Raw genomic sequence first — 22,429 nt, forward strand, 5'->3', positions numbered from 1 at the left:
TTAATAAACAAGGTCTGCTGCCTTTGGAGAGAGAGGTGGGGGTGGGGCGCTGAGTGAGAACTTGCAACAGCCAACCAATTTCTGCCATGTGGGAAGAAGGCTCACGGTTGAGTTGGCAGGTCATCACCCTGCACTGCGTTTTGTTTTGATGTGTGTAGTAACTATCCAACATGGGCAGCCACACGTCTTCTTCTCCACCCGTATGTACTTGAAAATGAATTTGAAAAGACCCCAATGTGGTCAGTGTGCCAGGTGGAATATGAGAACCACCATCCTGAATGACAGCGTAGTGGTAATGTAACTAGGGTCACAATGGTTTAAGAAACTAGTTTCTATCTCACTTTTGGAACAATAAGCCGGTAGCACTAACCAGCGCTTCAAGAACTAGTTACTCCACTTCATTTGTGAAATGTCTTGCAGGGGGTCCTTATTATTAAAGTTGGGTGTTTGTTTTAAAAAAGGTTAATTAATGCATATCATGTGCAGCAGTGGAAAAATGATTGAAATAACATGCGCAACTGTTGCAATGGTAACATGCTTGCATTCATAAAAATCTGCGAGCAATTGCTGCAAGGAACGCATACCAGTGAGAAACATGAGAGGCTGGTACATTGTTCCATCATGGAAAGAAAGTGCATGCTTTTTTGCCTTTTAATCGGTTGCATGTATTTTTATGTCTTTAAAGTTTGTTTTTGTAAAACATGTATATTGCAAGGTTTGAGACTTGATGGAGTGGCTGTTGTCACAGACATGGTTACCGTAGCAGTTTAAGGAGCACTCCGCATGAACGCTGTTTACAGCTGACTGACGAGGATGAGAATCTTGACGTCAGTGCATTCCAGAATCTGTCGCACAATTGTCGCACTTTGTTTCTCCCAGCATTTGCAATATGGTTAAAATGCTTGGCTCTACAGTGGCTTCAGAAAGTATTCAGACCCCTTCACTTCACTGTCACAAAGTTTTCAATAGAAGCAGATTTGTTGCATTTCATGCCAATCAAGTCAGGCAGAAGCTGTAGGGAAGAGGGATGAAAAGACAAAGAATAATTATTTTAAGAAAAAAAAAAAGAAAAAAGAAAACAAAGACCACTTGATCAACCAGCATGCCTGGATGTAGCCTACACGGTATTAACTACTGACTGCTGGACATCTGTGAGCACGATGTCACTGTAAATGTAAATCCTTAATTTGCCAATTAGGCTATTATCTGACTTAGTGTTGACTTATAAACCATTTTAACATGGTAAAAATAAAGTTTGAAAATGCAGTGACATTTTTGTCTGGCTACTCCAGGTTATATATATATATATATATATATATATATATATATATATATATATATATATATATATATATATATATATATACATTTTTTTTCATAAATAAGATGCAACCCTTACTGCTCATAAGCAGTATTAGTTACACAGTAAAATGTGATGGTAACGGTTTACAAAAACTGATGATTTGTCACACCCCTAGTGCAAACACTCCTGGCAATGATAACAGCCATGAATATACCTATAATTTGTGAAAAGGTTGGATAACACATTTGGAGGGATTTTTTGACCATTCCTCCATGCAGAACCTTTCAGAATCATAGATCTTTGGGATTCCTCGATCTTCAGTTCCGACCACAGTTTTTTTTAAAAATTTCTGGCACCGATAGTCCTCCGCGTCCATACTTTGCTGCTTGGACCCCTATTGATAGAATGACAACCAAAAGCATTCAAATACTTCAGGACCCCTCTTTGATTTCTGTCCGAAGACTGAGGATGAGGAGGAGGCATGATTGGAGGGGGATGTGTGGGAGTCTTCACCTCAAGTTATTTTCTGTCTGTGTGAGAGGTGCTATCAGCGGGTTGTGGGGAATGGGGAAATAGGTTTGTTGGTATCTTGAGCATGGTAAACCTCCTTTAGAGCCTCTAGTGTCAGAGCGAGGCTAATAAGGGCGTATGTTTTCTTAAGTACACCCATGAACAAGCTTCTCATTGGGAGGCCAATTTAGGGCTTGTGTTCAAGTGGCACCAGTGGATTTCTGGCCACTGCTTTTTGATTCAACCAATCTTACCTTGTCTTTTAACCAGGCCTTTTATAGTATGTTGTATTTGATCATTACCTAGGGAAAAGGACTCCTGGCACAAAATGACTTCCTTTTCATTTCAGGAGAAAGTAGTTTGATTAATTGCAGCAACCGCTGTGTTTGAGGAAAAACTAGTGGCACTGCAGTGTGTTGATGGTTCCTCCTAACCTGGAGAAAAAGGGTTGATTCAACAAAAAACATGCCAGTGCACATGTCTCCATTAGTGAAAGTGTTGGCTATCTTTTATAAGGCCACCTTCAAATTCCTGCTAATCTCTAGAATTTTGTTTCTGAAATGTTTGAGGAGCACTGCTTGTTTCATTCAGGCATTTTAAACCTGGTATACAAGGCTTCGGTAATTGCTAGTGTGTCAATAATAATTCTAATAATGGGGTAATTCTGTCTTTACCCCAATCCCACTCCAAAGCAGAGCAATGCACTTTATAAAGCTATTTGTATCAGAATTGATCCATAACCCTTCAACCACCTTAGATTTCACCAGATTTATGAGTTTTCTGTTAAAATTCTGTTAATGGGGGTTTAATCCCCATTTGGGGAGGCTGGCAAACAGAAAGCATAAAAAGTAAGCTTTGCAGTTGTCAATTTCCCTGCAGTTGTTTACAGTCAGCCTTCACCAGTGCTGTTTTGTGTATAACCTTAAGAGTTGGTGAACTTCCCACCGACTGACTTCCACTGCTGCACAGAGGGTTCGCAAAGGTCAGTGGGTGTTCTTCTGTGCTGTGACTGGTGCCATGGAGCCCCACCCCTCTGGCTGTAATTCAGAGGTGAAACAAGGCGACCGACAACTGGCAAAACTTTGCAAAGAAGATGCATCATTTACCATTATTGTAAATATTTAATTTTTCTTTCTCTCTCTTTCGTTATTATTTTGAAGGAACCCCCCTCTGCGGAATTTTGAACTGTTTTTTTGCAGTTCAATATAGTTTTTTATCTTTTGTGAGGGATTTTTCTTGTTGGAAAGAAAGTGTATTTTGCGTCCAGCTGGGGTATAAACTATAAGCCCTGACACAAAGGATAATTAAGCTGTATAGCAGTGTCCTGCTGAAAAAAACACCCTTTTTCTTTGCTTGAAATTTAAAATGGAGGCACTATCAACTGCTGCAGACAGATGTTTAGGATCGAACTAAAGCGACTACTACTTTCTTAAGAGATAAACCATGCTGTATTGCATGTTAACATTGGGGCATTATATAGACATAAAAACAATACTAGCTGTTGTATTCAGAGTGATCACATTTCTGTTAGTGGTCAAGGTTTAAATGTAATTTCAAGTGTGGTCTTCGAATGCTTCATGACTGTGGCACAAATTACATTGCATTATGTGAAAGCTCTAATATTAGATACCGTATTTTTCATCTGTATTCAATGATATGCTGTGCTTAGTCATAAAATGAACTTGCATTGGCCACATATTAGGTAGGCCTATTGCATGTTTTGTTGTTTCTGTCAGATCTTGTCTTTAAACTGCTTAGTACAGTACTTAATATGTGCAGACTTCCCTCTCCAGTCCTCTGCAATTTGAATTGCAAGTACATGAATCTTTTCAAACTTCTTGCTGAACAAAACTGTTAGTTTATATGGCCTATGGGTATATAATCTGGTGTTTATTTCAGAGGACAGGAACGGGAAAGTGATGTTTCTGTGGCTACTTAGAAAGATCTTTCACCTTGGCACAGATGGGACAATGTTCAACTGAACCAGACCTGTGTAATAGAGGCTTATGCCTGCTCTTTTTTGAATACTCCTAAATACCTTTTAAAATTAAAAAGTAAAATTCCTGCAGATTTCTGTTTTAAAAACAATACATGCTGTTTTCACCAATATTCAGAACAAAATTGATGGTTGATTATACCATTTGGCTAGTTTTGTTGGAAACCCAAGGATCTGCAGGAGTGTTGTCAAATTTTTAAACGCATCTAAACTGTATTTCAAAACATTGTTTGACCCCCTCCCCACCCGCCACCTCTTCTCCTCTGTCTTCTTTATTCCTTAGTCTGGACAGAAGGTTAAATTGCATATTCTGTTACTCGCTGCAAAAAAAAAAGTCTGTCATTGAGTTTTTGGTTTTTGCAGTGTTGTTTGCAATGGTCCTTTCATCTGTTTGCAACAAAGGCCACCTACTGTAATTGGAGAAGGCAGAGCCTTCTACTCTTTGTGTTGTAGAGGTGGATTCAAGATGACCTCAGAGAGTCATATAGGGGACTGTTAGGAAGTGTAAAAAATAATAAAATAAGCCCCCCCACACACACACACACTTCCACCTGGCTGGGAAATCTCCAAAGTGTTTCTCCATCTGGATTATGCCTCCGGGCACATGTATGCCTCCTTGTCCCATTTGCTTGCCCGTTTGCTTTGAAGGGTTACCAGATGTTTGCAAATAATCCCTGCCCCCCTACCCCTGTACTAGCCAAGGAGATCCTCAGCACCCGTTAATCCCCTTTCCCCTTTGTCAACAGCGATTGACGGCGCCAGGTAGCAACACAGGACCGACACTGTTGACAAGTTATGACTCCGCCTGCCTTTCCATCTCCTGGCATCTTTACAAAGCAGCTCTCAAAGATGGCTACTGTGTGCGCTCTTAAGCTTCCCCAGTGCTGCACAAGGAGATATTTCCTTCAACAATTTTGAGTTGTGGGTGGGGAGGGGTGGGAGGAGAATAAGGGGTGCTGATGATAGACAGTCATACTTATTCACAGGGGCACTATGCCGAATGGTGACTAGCACTTTTGACCCCGGAACTGACTTAAGTGCGCATTTATTTTTTAAGGCCTAGGTTTGACTTAAAAAAAAGAAAAAGAAACATTTTTACTTTTTTTTTTTTTTTTTTACACTTGCAGTATATGCCTGCCCAATACAGCTAGTGTGTGTATTAATAGGCAGTGGAAAAAGTAGTTTGATCCTCATATTCCATCACAGTGAAATGCATGTGCACTGTATCCATTGTTAATACTAAGTACACTACTTGTATATCCTATGAATATTGTTTTGCTTATCGTCTTTGCTACTCTCATAACATATTCACCCAGAATGACAGTGCCTGTTTTGCATTATGAAATGCAAAAATAAATCTGGTTAAATACCATGTTTATTTGTTAAGTGAAGGTATTTCATTTATTTAATAGTTGAGCTTAGAGTTTGCAATTGTTTGTTACATGTCCCCTGAATTTGAATTAAATTTACAAGTTTGAAACCATCTTCAGGTTGAATGTTATTTTATTTTGAAATCACAACATATTAATACAATTATAAAGCTTTGTAGGTGTAAATGTGTGAATGCCACTTTTGAAAACTTGCATAATCACCAGCTGCTGGCATGTGTACCAACTAAGCCACCTGAAAGCACATTCTGTATATTAGCACTTGACAGACCAATCCTTGAAGAATATAATCATGTAAGTTACTAATCTTGATGATCAATGATTTTTTTAAAGCAAATGTTCCTTTGTATTTATTGTCCTTGTATAGTATCTTTTGAATGGAGAGTGGCCTTTTTCCCTGAACTGTATTGTACTTTCAACCCAAGACCTCACAAAAATAAATAACTTTGTCTCAAAATTCCTGGTGTGTCAATATCAGCGCTTTGCTAACAATTCGCCCAGATTTTCCCCCCTTTCGTTTTTCTTGCTTACTTACGGGTCCTACATCTGACACAAGATGGGGTATGTGTGATGCATTTGCTCCTTTAGGAGAGATTATTCTTGTGTTCGCTAGTCTTGTTAGTGACCACACACAGATGAGCCTTCCCCATTCAGTCAGCTCATGACACATGTTACTGTGAGGAAGCTAGCTTGCTATTTACTGAAGTCTCTGTAGCACCTCTGTTCTAGACTTTAATGCCTTCCGTGTCACTGGTGAGGCACTCTAGTTAAGCATGGTACTTAAATTCTGGCTTTTCTAAGGATTTAACAGCTCCCAGTGCTGAAGAGCTCCTCACGGTTTCCAAAATTAGCTGAGAATTTATTTGCCCCACAACTGATAACTTGTGCACCTGTTGCAAGAACCATGCAATAAATTAATATGCTTAATCCTCTGCATATGTGGGACTATAGGTAGCATGCCCTGCAGAATTTAAAGTCATAGACTGGGGGTTTAGACACCTTGGCAGGTGGTAACTGGACTTTTAAATGTGGTCATTTTCAAGTTCAAGTTTGGGTTATCAAAGCCATGCATAAAGCCTAGTGTGAAGATTTTTGAACATCATACTTGCCAGTAAGTTTAATCCTTTTATAAATTGTGTGTTCTATTTTATTCGGTAAAAACGCACCGAATGTTGTTGATGATTAAAAAATGTGATGCTTCATGGACCACATTGTCTCTCTTGGCCAAGAAAGCCATGCAGGAATGTTTTTTCAATTAGCGGGTGGCATGCTGACTGGCACCAGCACCTCTGACCCCTGCCAATCAACTGTTGACATTTGTGACTTTAATAGTCAACTTGTTAATTCAAAACCTACTTCAAAGTTACAGGAGGTTGTTCGATGATTGGTTTAATGTCTTGGTGGTAGAGTAGTGCTTAGTCTCTGGCAAACGTTCCCTCTGAAACATGACTAAAGGTCCAGAAATCACTGTTTTATCATTTGTCCCCTTTCCACAATCTAAACATGACAAAAGAATTGCGAACTATAGACTGACGGTCAAACAAGAATCTGGTTTTGCAATTGTAGTGGGGAAATTTGGTAGTCATTTGGGAAAGACTGAGGGAAGGGAGGTGGAAATGCACAGGATAGCTGGATTCTCTTTCCATTCTTAGAATTGGTATTTCTGTTTGCCATGTGTGGTAGCAGTAGCACACTATTGTCTCGGATGCATTAAAGGCATTTAAATCCCAACGATGGCATCCAAGTTTTCCATAATAATCATTTGGCCTGTAACTATATAGCATTGCATTTATACTGTAACAAGAACATGCTATAACCTGATCAGAAAGCTTACCTATACTTCCATACACGCCAATCCACTGTTTTTAGGGAACCTTTTTAAAGGCAGCCTGTTTTCCTCTTCCAGGGAGCTCTAGGCTTGACTCTGATCTTGTACTAGAAGCCCTAACAGAGTTAACCTGTGCAAGGTCAATGTTAAGGAAGCATCGCTGCTTCAGTCTGACTTGCATAACCAATCAGGTGCCGGCTGTGTTTTGGTTTCGTATTGATAAAATAACCACTGGCTTGCTGTTATTTGAAATCAAATGCAAAATTATATTTCATAAATGTTGAAATAATGGCGTGGATTAAAATGTTTCGCTATAAAGTAGGCATACATACACGTTTACAGCTAAAAAAAAAAAATTGATCTCATTACCCTTTAAGGTGATTTCAGGTTAAAAGAGTATTAGAGGTGGCTGTGTATTCTATAACGATACAGCAATTTATTAACCATGGCATGAAGCAGGAATACACCATCTTTCCCAGAAAGGGCTGGTGTGGGTTTTTGTTCCAACCATGCAGTTGCACACCTGATTCTATTGATCATGCATTAGAGTCTGCTTTGCTGATTAGGTGAATCAGGTGTGTAACTGCTTGGTTGGAACAAAAGCTGACACCCACACCAGTCCTTTCTGTGTAAGATTGAGTATCCCTTGCATAAAGGATCAGTAGATTAGTGATAAATGCGGGTTTAGGGATGTGTTTATGTGTGAATGCATGCATGTCTGTTTGATCAAACAATTAAATCTTTAACTTGGGTAACCCAGACTCTTTTCAGACAGAACTTTTCTGTTTAAAAAGTAAACATGACCTATTTTTCCCAGGCGGGACTTCGGGTCAAGAGAGGAGGGTCTATCTGAATAAATGGTAAATGGTTGGCATTTATATAGCGCCTTTAACCAAAGCGCTGTACAATTGATGCTTCTCATTCACCCATTCATACACACACTCACACACCTACGGCAATTGGCTGCCATGCAAGGCGCCGACCAGCTCGTCAGGAGCATTTGGGGGTTAGGTGTCTTGCTCAGGGACACTTCGACACAGCCCGGGTGGGGGTTCGAACCGGCAACCCTCCGACTGCCAGACTTTTACTGCCTGAGCGATGAATACAGTAAGCACTGGGATTTGATGGACAGTAAGACATTGTGTGTGAATCAGTCCGGTTTACACAGCATTCTAGCACAAAATGGCTGACATGTGTCTGCCAGGTGGGTGCTGCACTCTGAAATCCTGGCATGAAAGGTGTTGTTACGAAAACTTTCTACCTTTTCACTTACAAAAGCTAAAAAGCATTTTAGTTATTTGGCAGACGCTTTTATCCAAAGCGACTTACAAGTGCATAGGTTCTTCCACAGGTTAAAGCATCAAATCCAAAAATATACAAGAAGGGCTGTTCTAAACCAAAATAGTCATCATAAGTGCGAAATATATATATATTTTTTTGGGTTAGACAAGAGGGATATTGGAAGGGGGCGGGGGGGGATCAGGAGGGAGGACTAAGATATAGTTAAAAGGTGTGTTTTTAGTCTGCATCAAAATAGGGGGAGGGATTCTGCTGTCCTGACAGTGGTAGGCAAGTCATTCCACCACTGAGGAACCAGAATGGAAAACAGGCATGAATGTCCAGCTCGACCACCAGGTGCTTGTGGTGAGGGAACCATAAGTCGACCAGAGCTGGCAGACTGGAATGGTCTTGCTGGGGAGTAGGGAGTGATTAAGGATTGTATGTAGTGGGGCAGTCCCCTTAGCAGCTTGAAATGCCAACACTAGGGCCTTGAAGCGGATGTGTGCGGCAATAAGCCAGTTGAGGCCATTGAGGAGTGGGGTGACATGAGCCAACCTGGGCTGACTGGTGATCAGGTGGGCTGCAGCATTCTGTACCAGCTGGAGGGGCTTGATGGCACAAGCTGGGAGACCTGCTAGGAGGGAGTTGCAGTAATCCAGGTGGTCATTTCCGCCTGAGTGCCTGCACTAGGAGCTGGGTGGCTTTCGCCGTCAGGAGATGACGGATACGATGTATATTGTGGAGGAAGAACCTGCAGGTTCTGCAGTGGAGGATACATGTGGAGCGAGGGTGAGGTGATTATCAAGAGTCATCCCAAGATTCTTGGCTGTATGGGAGGAGAATACTACAAAGTCCTCAACGATCAGTGAGAGGTCGATTGTCGGAGAGGACTTAGCAGGGATGTAGAGAAGCTCAGTCTTGGCAAGGTTAAGCTTCAAGTGGTGGGGAGTCATCCACGCAGAGATATCAGCCAAGCAGGCAGAGATCTGTGTGGTGACCTGGATATTGGGGGGGGGGGGGGGGGGAGAGAACAAGTTGAGTGTCATTGGTGTAAAAATGGTAAGAAAAGCCATGGGAAGAGATAACAGAACCAAGAGACATGGTGTATAGAGAGAAGAGGAGAGGACCAAGAACTGAGCCCTGTGGGACTCCAGTTTGTAGGGTCAGAGACTGAGCCCCTCCAAGTCACCTGGTAGGAACGACCAGAGAGGTAGGAGGAAAACCATGCAAGTTCAGATCCTGTGACACCCATCCCAGTCAGAGAAGGAATTGCGAATGGTATCTACCTTCTTTCCAAAGGAGACAAAGTCATCAGGTGAGTGATGAGGGAGGTGGGGGGGAGGGGGAGTGAGAAGGGAGGACAAGGTTGAAAACAGTTTGCGAGGGTTAGAGGCGGCTGTGTTAATTTTAGAGTGAAAGAAGGAAGATTTAGCTAGAGAGACAGGAATAGAAAGATGATTGGAGGGCATGGAGGGAAGTCATATCAGAGAGGACCTTTCCATTTTCTCTCCGCTGCCCGCAGTTTGTTTGGTCAGCTCGTAGAGCATCAGAAAGCCTAGGACTGGGGCGGGAGGCCCGGGACACAGAGTCAAAGGAAGATGAGAGAGAGCACATGAGGGTTGTGGCAGCATCGTCAGAAGACAGTCGAGAGAAAGACTCCACGGATGGTAGGGAGGAGAGGGTGGAGGTAGACAGGTGGTGTAGGTTGCGCCGACAGGTGACAGTAGACAGTAGATAGTAGACAGTAGACAGTAGATAGTTGTTAGAGGAAAGAAGAGAAAAAGAGATGAAGGAGTTGTCAGATATATGGAGTGGTGTTACAGAGAGGTTGGTTGTTGTGCAGCTCCTTGTGAAGACCAGGGCAAGAAGGTTGCCTGCTTTGTGGGTGGGAGGGGAAAGTGTGAGTGTAAGGTCAAAAGAAGAAAGGAGGGAGAGAAAGGTAGACTGGGTGGACTCTGAGTTCAGAAGTCACCCAAGGAGGATCAGGGGAGTGCCATTGTCTGGTAAATTCTCCATGCACTAAAATGGTGGAACGTTCAAGTGGAGAGTTGTGGAGAACAGCAAGCAAGTTTATGGTTCTGGATGTGCTTCAGGAGTGCTTAATTTAAACACTTGGTTTCCAAGACCTGACCTGATAATGGAAAGGAAAAATTCACATGTTGTGGCCGCCCAGTTTTCACATCCCTGTTTTAGACCAAGGCCCCCTGTGATGATGTATGTAACATTTAATTTTGTTGGTGAATGACCATGTCCTGGTGCTTGCTTTCCTGCCTCTATCCCATGCCTGTCTACTGTGAGCTTTTATTGCAATAGTTAGCGGTATGATGCTTCTCTACTTATTTTGCACCGTTTTAAGATGAGACATTAAACCAAAGTTCTTAATCATGGCGAAGAGCCCATGGTGCTATAGTGTGGTGTGCACAAAAAACAAAAAACTAATTAAAAACAATAATCCATATTATTTATAGAGGACTTTTCATTACATTGTGAGCAATGAAAAACATTTTATTTATTGAGCATTTTTCATTGCATAGCAATCCCAGTGTGCTTTATCGTGAGTAGTAGGGGGTGTCTTTTGTGGCTAGTGGCTACCTAGCTAATGTACTATTAGCTAATGTTACGACTTAAGGAATATAAAAACAACACTTAACCAAAATATCTACTCGTCTTTTTAGAAGTCATACAGCAAATGATGCTGATGACATATTGAGAAAAATTGCGAAGTGGCACAATTTAGTATTTTTTAAAATCGGAGGTCATTGTCAAAGTAGACGTAAAATTGTGTCAAAGTACATGTTTTTCCCCTGCTTTAATGCCAAAGATATAAAAATCGACACAAACCCCAATTCCCACTCGCAAGTGACTTTTTGCATGCCACCCTCCTCCCCTTATTTCAGCCAATATCTCTAGAACGACAAATCCAATGAGTAATGTATTTTTGCTATTGGCCTCATATCTATAGTTTTTCTGCCCATGTGCATTGCATTTGTTTGTTGTTGTCTATTGTTCCTTTGCTGGCTAGATTGTTCCACCTTTGGGAGATGATAATGTGTCAAGGCCTTTCTGTCTACCGGTCTGCATGTTATACAGTCATGTATGTATGTATGCATACATGTGCACATTTGACCACATGTCTATTTGGCTTCATAAATGTATGCACAATAATGTGGAAAATATTTAGGCACCCTAGGTTTTTTTTGTGTAAATTTGGTCTTGTATGTTTGTTTTTTTGTGTTCTGCATTAGTGTGTCAGTAGAAAAGAGAAAACTTGAGATTTCCAAACATTACTTTCTAAAATAATTAATAGATAAAATAACATCTTGAATAATAGACCACTTTTCAGATAACAACTGAACTGGAAAAAGACCACAGAAGAAAAGTTCTCCAATATTCTTGGAACAACCTACCAGCCAGACAGTGTACCTAAGAAAATTGATGCAGTTTTAAAAGTGAAGGGTGCTCACCAGAAATCGCTGAAAAGGGTATGGTTTTTTACATGTGCCAATGACTCTGTCTGTTTCAGAGCTGTTCTCCACCAGTTTCAATGGTGTGTAAGAAGGTTGGGACGGAAGGTTGTGTGGGAGGTCAGGGCAGGGGAGAACTTGGCAGTTGCTTTGCTCAGTGCATAGAAAACAAGAGCCTGTATGCCAGGACTCCTGTCCTGGAGGGCCGTTCTGCAAGCTGGTTTTTGTTCCAACCGATTACCTTAATTTATTTTTCTCACAGCTCTAGAAATGATGCTGGTTCACTCCTGTACTTGAACAGAGTACAGTGTTTAGGATACACTTGGTTGTGTTGCCAACGTAGCCATGCTCCGAATCGATGGGGCAGAAAGACTTCCCCCGCTCTTCCTTGATTAGCAATACAACCATTCACAAAATACTCAAAACCATCAGATATAGCCCTCCCAAATTAGGAAGTTTATTCTGCAAGTAACCTGGGCCCAATACATATATTGTAAAATTGTGTACATTTTATCAACATTACTTGCAAATGCATGTGGATCGCAAATCCTTGCAGTCAGCGAATAGGCTATTCATGGCATTATCTACAATGCACAGATTTTAAACAATCTTGAAGCACATTTTGTTATTGCTGGTTATACAGCAAGCTAACACGGTAGACAAGAGTGCTGCCTGTCTGTCTGTGTTTGCACACATCTGTGCACCTGTATATGTGCACATGAGTAGATTAATGTATATTTGCATGTTTGTGCATCATTTGTATGTGTTTGCACATGTATGTTTGTGCACGTGTGCACCTGTGTGTGGATGAACATATGTTTGCATGCCTGTGTATATCTATGTGTGCATGTGGGTGTATGGTTGTGTGCACATGCACGTGTGTGTGCCTTTGTGTGTATATGTGTGTGTATGCTTGGTGAATTTGCAGGAGCATAGTTGGAGTTCCTGTGGGGGCATGAGACTGTCTGCCTATATTTCCTACAATCAGACAAAGCCAGAGGTCTCAATAGCTATTGCAGTTTTCAACTGAACACTGTTGATGTTCGCTTCTCTGAAGCTTATGAAAGTACTCTGGATATCATTAAAGGAATCCAAATATTTATCACTGGGCTTACAGTTACAGTACAGCCCTTGCAGTGCAGTTACTGAGAGTTTATAGTTTGTACCCAACTGCAAATACAAGCAGCCTCAGCAAAGGGGTGGTGGATGCGAATTGAATGTGTCAAAATGCACTTCTGCCTCCAGAACATTATATTTAGCCAAACACAAAAAAACGTGTTTGATTTTAAGGGGTGCATACCGTCATTTGTGGAAAACTCAGTGGGTTTCTGGCAGAGGGGCAGTATTTGGCTCTTAAAGCCACCAGGTCTCCGCCCATTTCTTGGACTTACAGTGACCCAGGCTATAGAAAATTATGTTTATCCACATTTGCCACTGCAATTGCTAGTATGTGTTATACATATTTTGTACGTGTAGTATGCATTGTGCATATTTATCTTGGCGGCACGGATTGTGCAGTGGGTTCAAATCCTGGTCGGCCTGGGCCTCTCTGTGTGGAGTTTGCATGTTCTCCCCGTGTTCGTGTGGGTTTCCTCCGGGTACTCCGGTTCCTTCCACTGTCCAAAGACATGCTGTTTTGGCTGATTGGAGAGTCTAAATTGCCCGTGGGTGTGAGTGAATGGTGTGTGTGCCCTGCGATGGACTGGTGACCTGTCCAGGGTGTATTCCAGGGGCGACCAGTAGTGTAGTGGTTACGGTAAATGACTGGGACACCAAGGTCAGTGGTTCTAATTCCGGTGTAGCCACCATAAGATCCGCAAAGCCGTTGGACCCTTAATTGCATTGCTCCAGGGGAGGATTGTCTCCTGCTTAATCTAATCAACTGTAAGTCGCTCTGGATAAGAGCGTCTGCCAAATGCCAATAATGTAATGTAATGTATTCCTGCCTTTCGCCCAATGTATGCTGGGATAGGGTTCAGATAATGGATGGATGGATATTTATCTTCATTAAAAACTGCATAGAACTGGCATCAGTCTCCACATTCTTATGGAAATTCAATATACTGGTGCATATAATAATTATATATCAATATATTTCACAATTGTAAGCAGTAATAACTGGCATATGTTAGTTGTCCTAATTGTGCTGTTTTCCCCCCTCACTCTCTCTTGTTCTCTCACTGTAGCCACTTAGACCAGACAACCACCTGGCAAGACCCTCGCAAGACCCTCTTGCAGATGAACCAGAATGCCCCTTCTAGCCCTGTGCCCATGCAGCCGAAAATCATGAACCCTGCCTCTGGTGAGCATTCTACCCCACCTCTAGCCCCAGCCCCACCTCTGGGCAGACAGATTCCAAGCCAAGTCTTTTTGTGCTCAGTGACCACTTTATCAGGTATTTATTAGACTCATTTTTAGACTGATTAGTCTTGTGCTGCTGTAACCCATCCACTTCAAGGTTTGATGTGTTTGGTGTTCAGAGATGCTCTTCTGCATGCCACTGTTGTAATGCGTGGCTATTTGAATATGAAGCAGTCTAGCCATTCTCCTCTGACCTGTCAATGCATTTTCACCCACAAAACTGCAGCTCTCTGGATATTTTTTGTTTCTTTGCACCATTCTCTGTAAACTCTGGAGACTGTTATGCATGAAAATCCTAGGAGATCAGCAGTTTCTGAGTACCCCCGTCTGGTACCAAGAACCATTGATAAATTGTCTCACTTCGATCCCATGGAAAGATTGTTTTTGTAAGTGCCAAGACAAGTACCAAGGCCAGTGGTCATTTTGTGAATGTTAAGGTTTTGTAAGTATAGAGAACATCCATCCATACACATGTTTAAGAAATGTGGCTTTTGAGTTCCTTTGTTGTCTATTGGTCATCATTGCTCTGGTGTCTTCTGTAATGCATGTTCTAATGAATATAACATGTAGATTATTGCAGTCCTTTCTTTTCTTCACCTCTTCATTTTTTCATGTGAGTATTTCTCTTGGTTAAAGTAGATGTACTTGAAAAAAATCCTTGTGCTTAATGAGTCATGTCTATAAATGTATCCATTTTAATAAGGAAAAAAATACTGAGTCAGAAAGAGCTTTCTCTTCTTCTCCTCTGAGTTTTGTTTGTTTTGCCTTCTTCTGTCAAGTTGCATGTCAAAACTTGCAGGAAATGTTCTTATCATTTTCTGTTTCAGAAACTTGGGGGACGATGACTGTTGTTTGCATTTAAATGTGATTGTAGATTGTGAATATGTTAGATGAGATTGCTTTGAGTTTCATGCAGCTACTGGTTGTATGTTCCAACTAATAATTGACTTTGTCTAACGCATTGAGTTACATTTTATATCTTTGTAAAAGCTATTCAAGACCATAGTAAGTCTCAATAATAATCAACATGTAAAAGTGAAATCAATACACATACTGTGAGAATGGAGAAGCTAAGTATGTTGATATGGATATGGTCGATATGAATCATATGAATAAACCAAAGAAATAGAAATCTTGTATCACTTCTACAAATGGGAGCAATCTGTGAAATGCAACCTCGCATGTGCAAAATTGCACTAATTTAAGGTATCCTTTCAACTTTTACCACTTGTATTGGCACTCACCACCGATGAGAAACATCTTTAGACAGCTTTGTTGTGTGAAAATTTTCCCCAAGCAAAGGTATGTTTGTTGCAGAACATGTCTGATCCTGCCTAATGTACTGGGGTGTTTGAGAAAACAGGCATGGCTGGGTAACCCCTTTGTCCCACCCCTCCATGTCCTGAGGGTGTGTCCTGGCAACTGTTACAGCACAGTATACCACCCCCCACCCCCTCCCGTATCTGGGTAGGGGGTACAGAAGAAGGTGGTTCAGTTGTACCACACAAACACAAACAATATTGTGGATATTTGAAAATAATATATTGTTTATAAAAAATCGAACAGTGGTCAACAGTGGTGGGGAAACCAAAACTTCCCCTGTTTGGAATAAGAATTGAACAATCCATACCATCTCTCCTGTCCCAGGGCCTCTCCCTGATGGCTGGGAGCAAGCCATCACCTCGGAGGGGGAGATCTACTATATCAACCACAAGAACAAGTCCACCTCCTGGCTGGACCCGCGCCTCGACTCGCGTTTCGGTGAGCTTGGTCCACTGAAATTTTGTATAGATATTCCAGAATTATTTTTCCTACAAGGAGAGCTGTCAATGTGTGGAACAGCTTTCCGGGCCACATAGTTTATCCAGAGACCCTCAGGGTGTACAAGTCCAGGCTTGATGTAGTGCTGCATATTCTCTGGAGGTAAATGGTAAATGGTGAGTGTAGGTAGGCTGAAGCATTTTCATCTTTACAAATTCTTCTACCAGCGTTAAAACAAACATCTGGAACCAGCAGTTAATGTTGAGCTGTGGCTAGCCTCTGTGTTAGATGCAACACAACTGTTGAATTCCAGATTCCTTTTTTTGTGGGTGTGCGTGTGTATCTATTGTTGGTGGTTGAAAGGAAGCTCAGTTCATCATTCACCTAAATGATTTAGTGATCACCATCTTGGAAAGTTGTATCCAGTGTACAAGCCCACTGTCTCCACCTGGTTTCCTTTCAGGGAAGAGCAAGAGTCTGGTGTTGAAGTGGGGCCATTCTGGGAAACATCCCCCCATCCACACCAAGAACGATAACTATAACTACAACAATAAATTAGTTTTAAAAACGTTATGGTGGAGTCCAAACTACAACTATAACAACAACGACACTGAGGAACAATATCATTGGGATCAGTGATTTTTGAATGATAAAATATTGACAGCCTATCAAAATCCAACCGAATTAACAGGGCGTCACGTGCAAAATGGCAGATGACATACAGTCCTCTCAAAAAGTATTGGAACAACAATAGAAATTTCTTTGCTTTTGCTATACAATTGAATTTGAGGTCAAAAGATGTGCATGAAATGACATTGAAATTTCTGCTTTTATTTCCTGGTATTTTTGTCTAGATTTGTTAAAATTATTTATCACCTTTTGTATCAGACCGCCCAATTTTTATGTGAGCAAAAGTATTGGAACATTGTTGTCAGATGTTTCCTGTTAGATTGATTTTTTTAAACAATAAATGGTTCTGAATGTCTACTCTTGGTTTTAGCCTTGGGGTTTGCCCTGTGAAGAATTTGTGTTCGAAAAGATAAACCAACATGAAGATCAGAGAGCTGTCTTTGGGAGAAAAGCAAGACATTTAGAAGCTTAGAAAAGAGGGGCAATTGATCAGAGCCATTGCACAAGTATTGGGGTTAGCTTGTACAACTTGGAATGTCCTGAAAAATAAAGAAACCATGTTTGGCGTACTGAGCAACAGACATCAAACAGGTCGACCAAGGAAAACAAAAGAAAAGATCAGTCAGTGAAATCACAAACTCCACAGGGCAGGGGTGAAGGTATCGCAATCAACTGTCAACTGAAGAAGACTGAGAGCAGCAATATAGAGGCTATAACACAAGATATAAGAATTGGAAGGCCAAGATTATAATTTGTACAGAGATGAGCCACAAAAGTTCTGGAACAAAGTTATATGGACTGATGAGACCAAGATAATGTGATGGAAAGACCAAGATAAAGTGTGGAGAAAGAAGGGATCTGCTCATGATCCAAAACATACAACCTCATCTGTGACGCACAGTGGAGGAAGTGTCATGGCTTGGGGCTTGCATGGCTGCTTCTAGAGTGGGCTCTTTATTGATGATGTAACTCATGATGGTAGCAGCAGTATGAATTACAAAAACAGCAGAAGGCTACAAAACCATTTTGTCTGCCAACGTAGGGAGAAAGTAATTGGGTGGAACTTCATCATGCAGCAAGACGAAGAAAAGAAGAATGCAATAGTTTGGTGATGTCAATGGGTCGCATGCTTGATGCAGTTATTGCAAGCAAGGGATATGCTACAAAACATTCATTGTTATTTACTTTCATTTATTTAAATACTCTGTTCCAATACTTTTGCTCACCTAAACATTGGATGCTCTGCTACGAAAGGTGCGATGTTCAAAGTAGTACCAGGAAATAAAAGCTGAAATTCTGAACTCTTCTATTCATCTTTTTATCTCAACCCAAAATGTATTCAGTGTGTTGCTAAAACAAAGAAATTGGACTGTAGCTGACAGTCTATTTACAGAACATTATCGTTCTTCAGTGTGGATGCTCAAGTTGTTACCGTTATAGTTCTTGGTGTGGATGGGCCTTTAATGCAGCATCTGGGCTGCTAGGAAAAGGAGCAGAGCTCCTTTAACAGAGGGGAGGGCTTGCCATGACTGCATGAGGCCCAAGGCAGGGCCACCGACTGATCCAGACAGACCCGAGCCTGTGCCAGAGCTCCAAGCTCCAGAGCTGCTAATTTGTTCCAGACCTTTCCAGTCGGAGAGCGTCGGCATGCTTTGGGGCGTGGGTGGGTGGGGACGATGACCAGGGAGGTGCCACATGGAAGAAGGGAGCTGCATGCGAGTCTCGGAGGCTGGTCAGTGATCGGCAGGCTGTTGTGGTGCTTCTGGAGGTCAGATGGTGGCTGGCAGGCCATGTTTGTATTCCAAGCATCTTTGCAGGGGAACGTGCTCCAGTAGAGGGGTGTTTGTGAGGGCACAGTGTCTGTACAGCGGAATGTTCTCCAGTAGAGGTGTCTGTGTGAGGGCATGTCATCAGTGCAGGGGAACGTGCTCCTGTTGAGTGGTGTGTATGTGGCAGACCTGGTTTGTGGCTAGATTTGGATTTGGATAGATTTTCTATGCTTTACTAAGCATGTCTTGTGTATTGAAACCTATGAAATGCAAACCCCCACCTTCTGTTCATCTTGGTTGGCTCAATTGTACCAGACAAGATTAGTCAAGCACAGAAAAATATTTGAATCTAAAACAATTACGTTTTTGACCCAGGTCTGGTTTGAGGGCAATTTTACATGCCTTTAGTACCACAGCAATGAAGAGTGTGTGCATCAGAGATGGGGGCTCGAGTCAATGACTCAGACTCGAGTCGCACTTGAGTCTCGACTTGGACTCGTCAATAAGGACTTGTGAACAATAAGAGTCTGCTAAATTCCATCGTGAAAATGACGAAGTGAATAATGGCACAGCCAATTATTATTTTTCAATTATGTAAATTAAAGATATTAATTAGTTCAAACACTCCTAACATCGTTTTACATGCCACACCGTGCGCCTTTTAGTTGCAACCATTACAACACCCTACACTGTATTTCTTGCAGCATAGTTCACTAAGATTACAGTTGTGGCCTTTGAGTTTAAATAATTATGATTCATCAAGCCAAACAAAATGATTGCAACTAGCAAAATGTGGAGAATTAAAATAAAAGATGCGGGAGCAACCACATCAAATTTCAACAGACATTTGAAAACTCATACGGAAAGGTAAGTCAGTTTACCAGCACCGGAGCTGATCCCACCGCTGTTCACTGTTGCATTAACGTAACTTGGCTAAACTGTTGTTGGCCAAATGATGCGTTTCAGACTCAGTATAATGTTTGTGTCACTGTTTAATCAGCATAACAGAAGCGCATATTTTCTTATTTTGGTGACTGCCAAGTTGTAGCGATGTTGGCTTGCATTTCAAATGGCTGATCTTGAAAAGCTATGCAAGCTAGAGAACTACGAACATAAGGTACAGTAATGTTAAAACAAACTTCTTCTGGTTGGCTTGAAAAGCCCCGTACATTTTCATGAGTAGTTCACACAAGCAGCTGCGTTTTCAGTAAAACGGCCATGTAATGGGATTTTGATCTGAAGCCTGATCAAGGGTTGCACTATTTAAAAACCTTTCAGTATGGTCTTTAAGATCGATATGCAAGCAGGACAGCAAGTTATTTTGAATGTCTTCTGGGTGACGTTATGTACTAGTTGGGTGGACATTGCAGGTTGTGCCTAATCCTAGACTAAATTTAATTGATGATTATCCATACAAAGCTGCATTTAGTCCAAGTTTAATATGTGTTCATGTAACCAGCCCCTGTTATTGACCATCATCTTGTACCACAGCCCATGTTATTGCTTACATTATGTCACATGAGTCACACAGAGTTCTTAAAAAATAGAATGGTTATTTATTGTATCTTATTTATTGATATATCAATTACCTACCACACCAGACCTGAAGTTTTGGCAAGCCTTTCTCCAGCCATCTTGAGAAAGGCGTTGCCAAAAAGTTCAGGCGTTGTAGTTCACTATCTTTTTGTGTGCGCCTGATAACACATGTCATATACAAAATATGTCTTCTATAGTTCTGGTTTCTATATCATCAATTAGCATAGGAATCAAGATTCATTTCTATAGCCGTACTGTTGTTTATGCTGCACCATTTTGGAGACTTGAGACTTGACTTGGACTCTAGCTCAGAGACTTGAGACTTGACTTGGACTTGCATTTGATGACTTGTGAACATCTTTGGTGTGCATGCATGATCGTGTCCATATCTGCTTGTGTGTGTTAGGTGGCCCTTACCTTTGTGTATGCCTGCTTATGTACCGGTATTGTTATCTGCAAGTGTGCATATCTGCGTACACATGCAGAGTACATGCATGCCAAGCTGTCTTTCCAAGCGTTGGCAACGTCTGTTAGGGCTGTGCCGGTAATCAGTTCACTGAGCAAATGTGGAAACAGAACCCTATGATGGTAATGTTAACATTGGTTAAAAAAAAGATTGTTCATGGATTTATTTTATTTTACGCATGGCATAACAAGTTACAAGTATAGTCAGCGATTGGGCTCAGTATTCAGTAATACACAGTAACTTGACTTATTCTTAGCTCCTGGTACTCTTTTCTGTCCCTGTCCCTTGAGGTAGTCACTTTAGATTTTTGCCCATATACGCACCATCACTTGTTAGTGGATATTGTGCTGTGGTATGCAAGCTAGTTATTTACCTCAATAAAGACTAGTTTTAGGCTACCGGTTTGTCTTGATGAACTATTACAATAAAGATAATTTCATTGTCGTTTATGAAACTAGAATTCTGACAGCAGTTGATACGTCACATACATTAATGGAATTTTGAATTCTGAGTGTATCAACTTTTTGCGATTTGCAAAACTGCTAGTGAAACTGTTATCTCAATTATCTCTTGTTATTTTTTTTCTCCTTCAAGCGCTGAGTATAGCTGCTATTCCCATGCAACACAATAACTTTTCACATTCATTGGAACTAAAGCAGATAATTACGTAGAAATTATTTGAAGCTGCTGTTCTGTGACTGTTTATTTTGTAATTTTAGTCTTTTTAAAAATATGTGTATTCATCTCCTGTATGGCAAGTTTAAACAACATTGTTGTTTATACTGATTGTAATGGTAATGGCAAGTAACGTAGGCTATGTGTAATGTGTAATGCAGGACTCTCTCTGCCAACAAGGTTGGTATCCCATTCAGTTGCTTGAGCACAAACTTTTCCATGCAATCATGGGTGAGCATGTGTGCTTAACAGCTAAAGGATATTGGCAGCCAGGAGCACCCCTACTTACTCTGCTGAAATGAGAGGTTGATGAACTGTGCTGTGTGGAAGACATTCACAGTTAAGGAGTGTGTACAAATTCAGCAATTTGCAACTTTTTGTTAGCAATTGTGCCCCAATTACTGAACAAAACAGATCACTTCTGTGAATAAAGCTTAATAATGTCTGATGCCCGTATACTTTTCACACTTTTCAACTAAGCTCATATTTCTGCCTGTTCACTAGAGCAGTGCCATTTGGTGGTTTTCACATTATGTATAAATCATGTGATTAATCATGCAAATTAATTGTGCAATGAACTGCTGTAATTGTCTAATTAAGGCCTAAGTAGCAATGGAAGCCTGCATACCTCTGGCTTGTGTAGGGTAAGGGCCATTTGCCTAGAGCAGCAGTCATCAAATCTGGTTTTCTTTTCTCCCAGGTAACTAGCTGAACAATTAGTGCTACTGACTGGCCAGACTGCCTTCACACCTGACTCCTAGGTAAAGGGAGGATTGAAAACCAGGAGTTCTCAGACCTCGAGAACCGTGATTTGATCGCTGGTCTAGAGTATACAGTACTGTGTCAAAACTGGTCTTGAACACCCCAAGGTTTTCTTCACCTGAGAGCTAAGGAATCTGCTCTATACAAACCCATGGTATAAGCATTTAGTTCCTACATACTTCCAAAAGTGTCTCTGTGAGGATTCAACAGTGTGGTTCTGAAGGCATGAGCGTGAATTTACCGAAATGGGTGTGTTTGAGACCCAAAGCTTCCACACACGGTTCCGATAATGTATGTGCCCCCATCCTCCTCTTGCTCCGCCCAGCTCTGAATCAGCAGCGAATGAAGCAGGCCCCACCCCTGCCCTCCAGCCCCCAGGGAAGAGTGAGCCAAATGAGACTGCAGCAGCTGCAGATGGAGAAGGAGAGACTGAGGCTGAAGCACCAGGATCTGCTTCGGCAGGTCAGACCCCAGGTCAGAATTTTTTTAAATATTATATTTACTGTTCCTGACAGTAGTTCATATAATTGGCCTCATATTATGAAGTGCTTCAATGTGTGGGTCATACATTTTGCAATATATTTTCTGTAAATACCATTTACAGAATAGGGGTATCATAGTGGTAAAAACATAGAGCCTCTGCTATGCAAGTTGGGGCATTAGTTGCCACAGAGACAGTATGTCAGTCACAACTGTAGG

General features: G+C 41.3%; 1 protein-coding gene across 2 annotated transcripts in view; it reads left to right on the forward strand.

Annotated features, from left to right (window-relative positions):
* Positions 1-22,429, forward strand: part of LOC133133658 (transcriptional coactivator YAP1-like) — a 47,918-nt gene that overhangs the window by 14,056 nt on the left and 11,433 nt on the right. For both annotated transcript variants that reach the window (XM_061249780.1, XM_061249781.1), the window contains exons 3-5: positions 13,957-14,072; positions 15,779-15,892; positions 22,056-22,204. In XM_061249780.1, coding sequence (XP_061105764.1) covers positions 13,957-14,072; positions 15,779-15,892; positions 22,056-22,204 — 379 coding nt within the window. The remainder of the gene's footprint in view (positions 1-13,956; positions 14,073-15,778; positions 15,893-22,055; positions 22,205-22,429) is intronic.

Source organism: Conger conger, chromosome 7 (genome assembly GCF_963514075.1).
Source record: "Conger conger chromosome 7, fConCon1.1, whole genome shotgun sequence".
Taxonomy (NCBI): domain Eukaryota; kingdom Metazoa; phylum Chordata; class Actinopteri; order Anguilliformes; family Congridae; genus Conger; species Conger conger.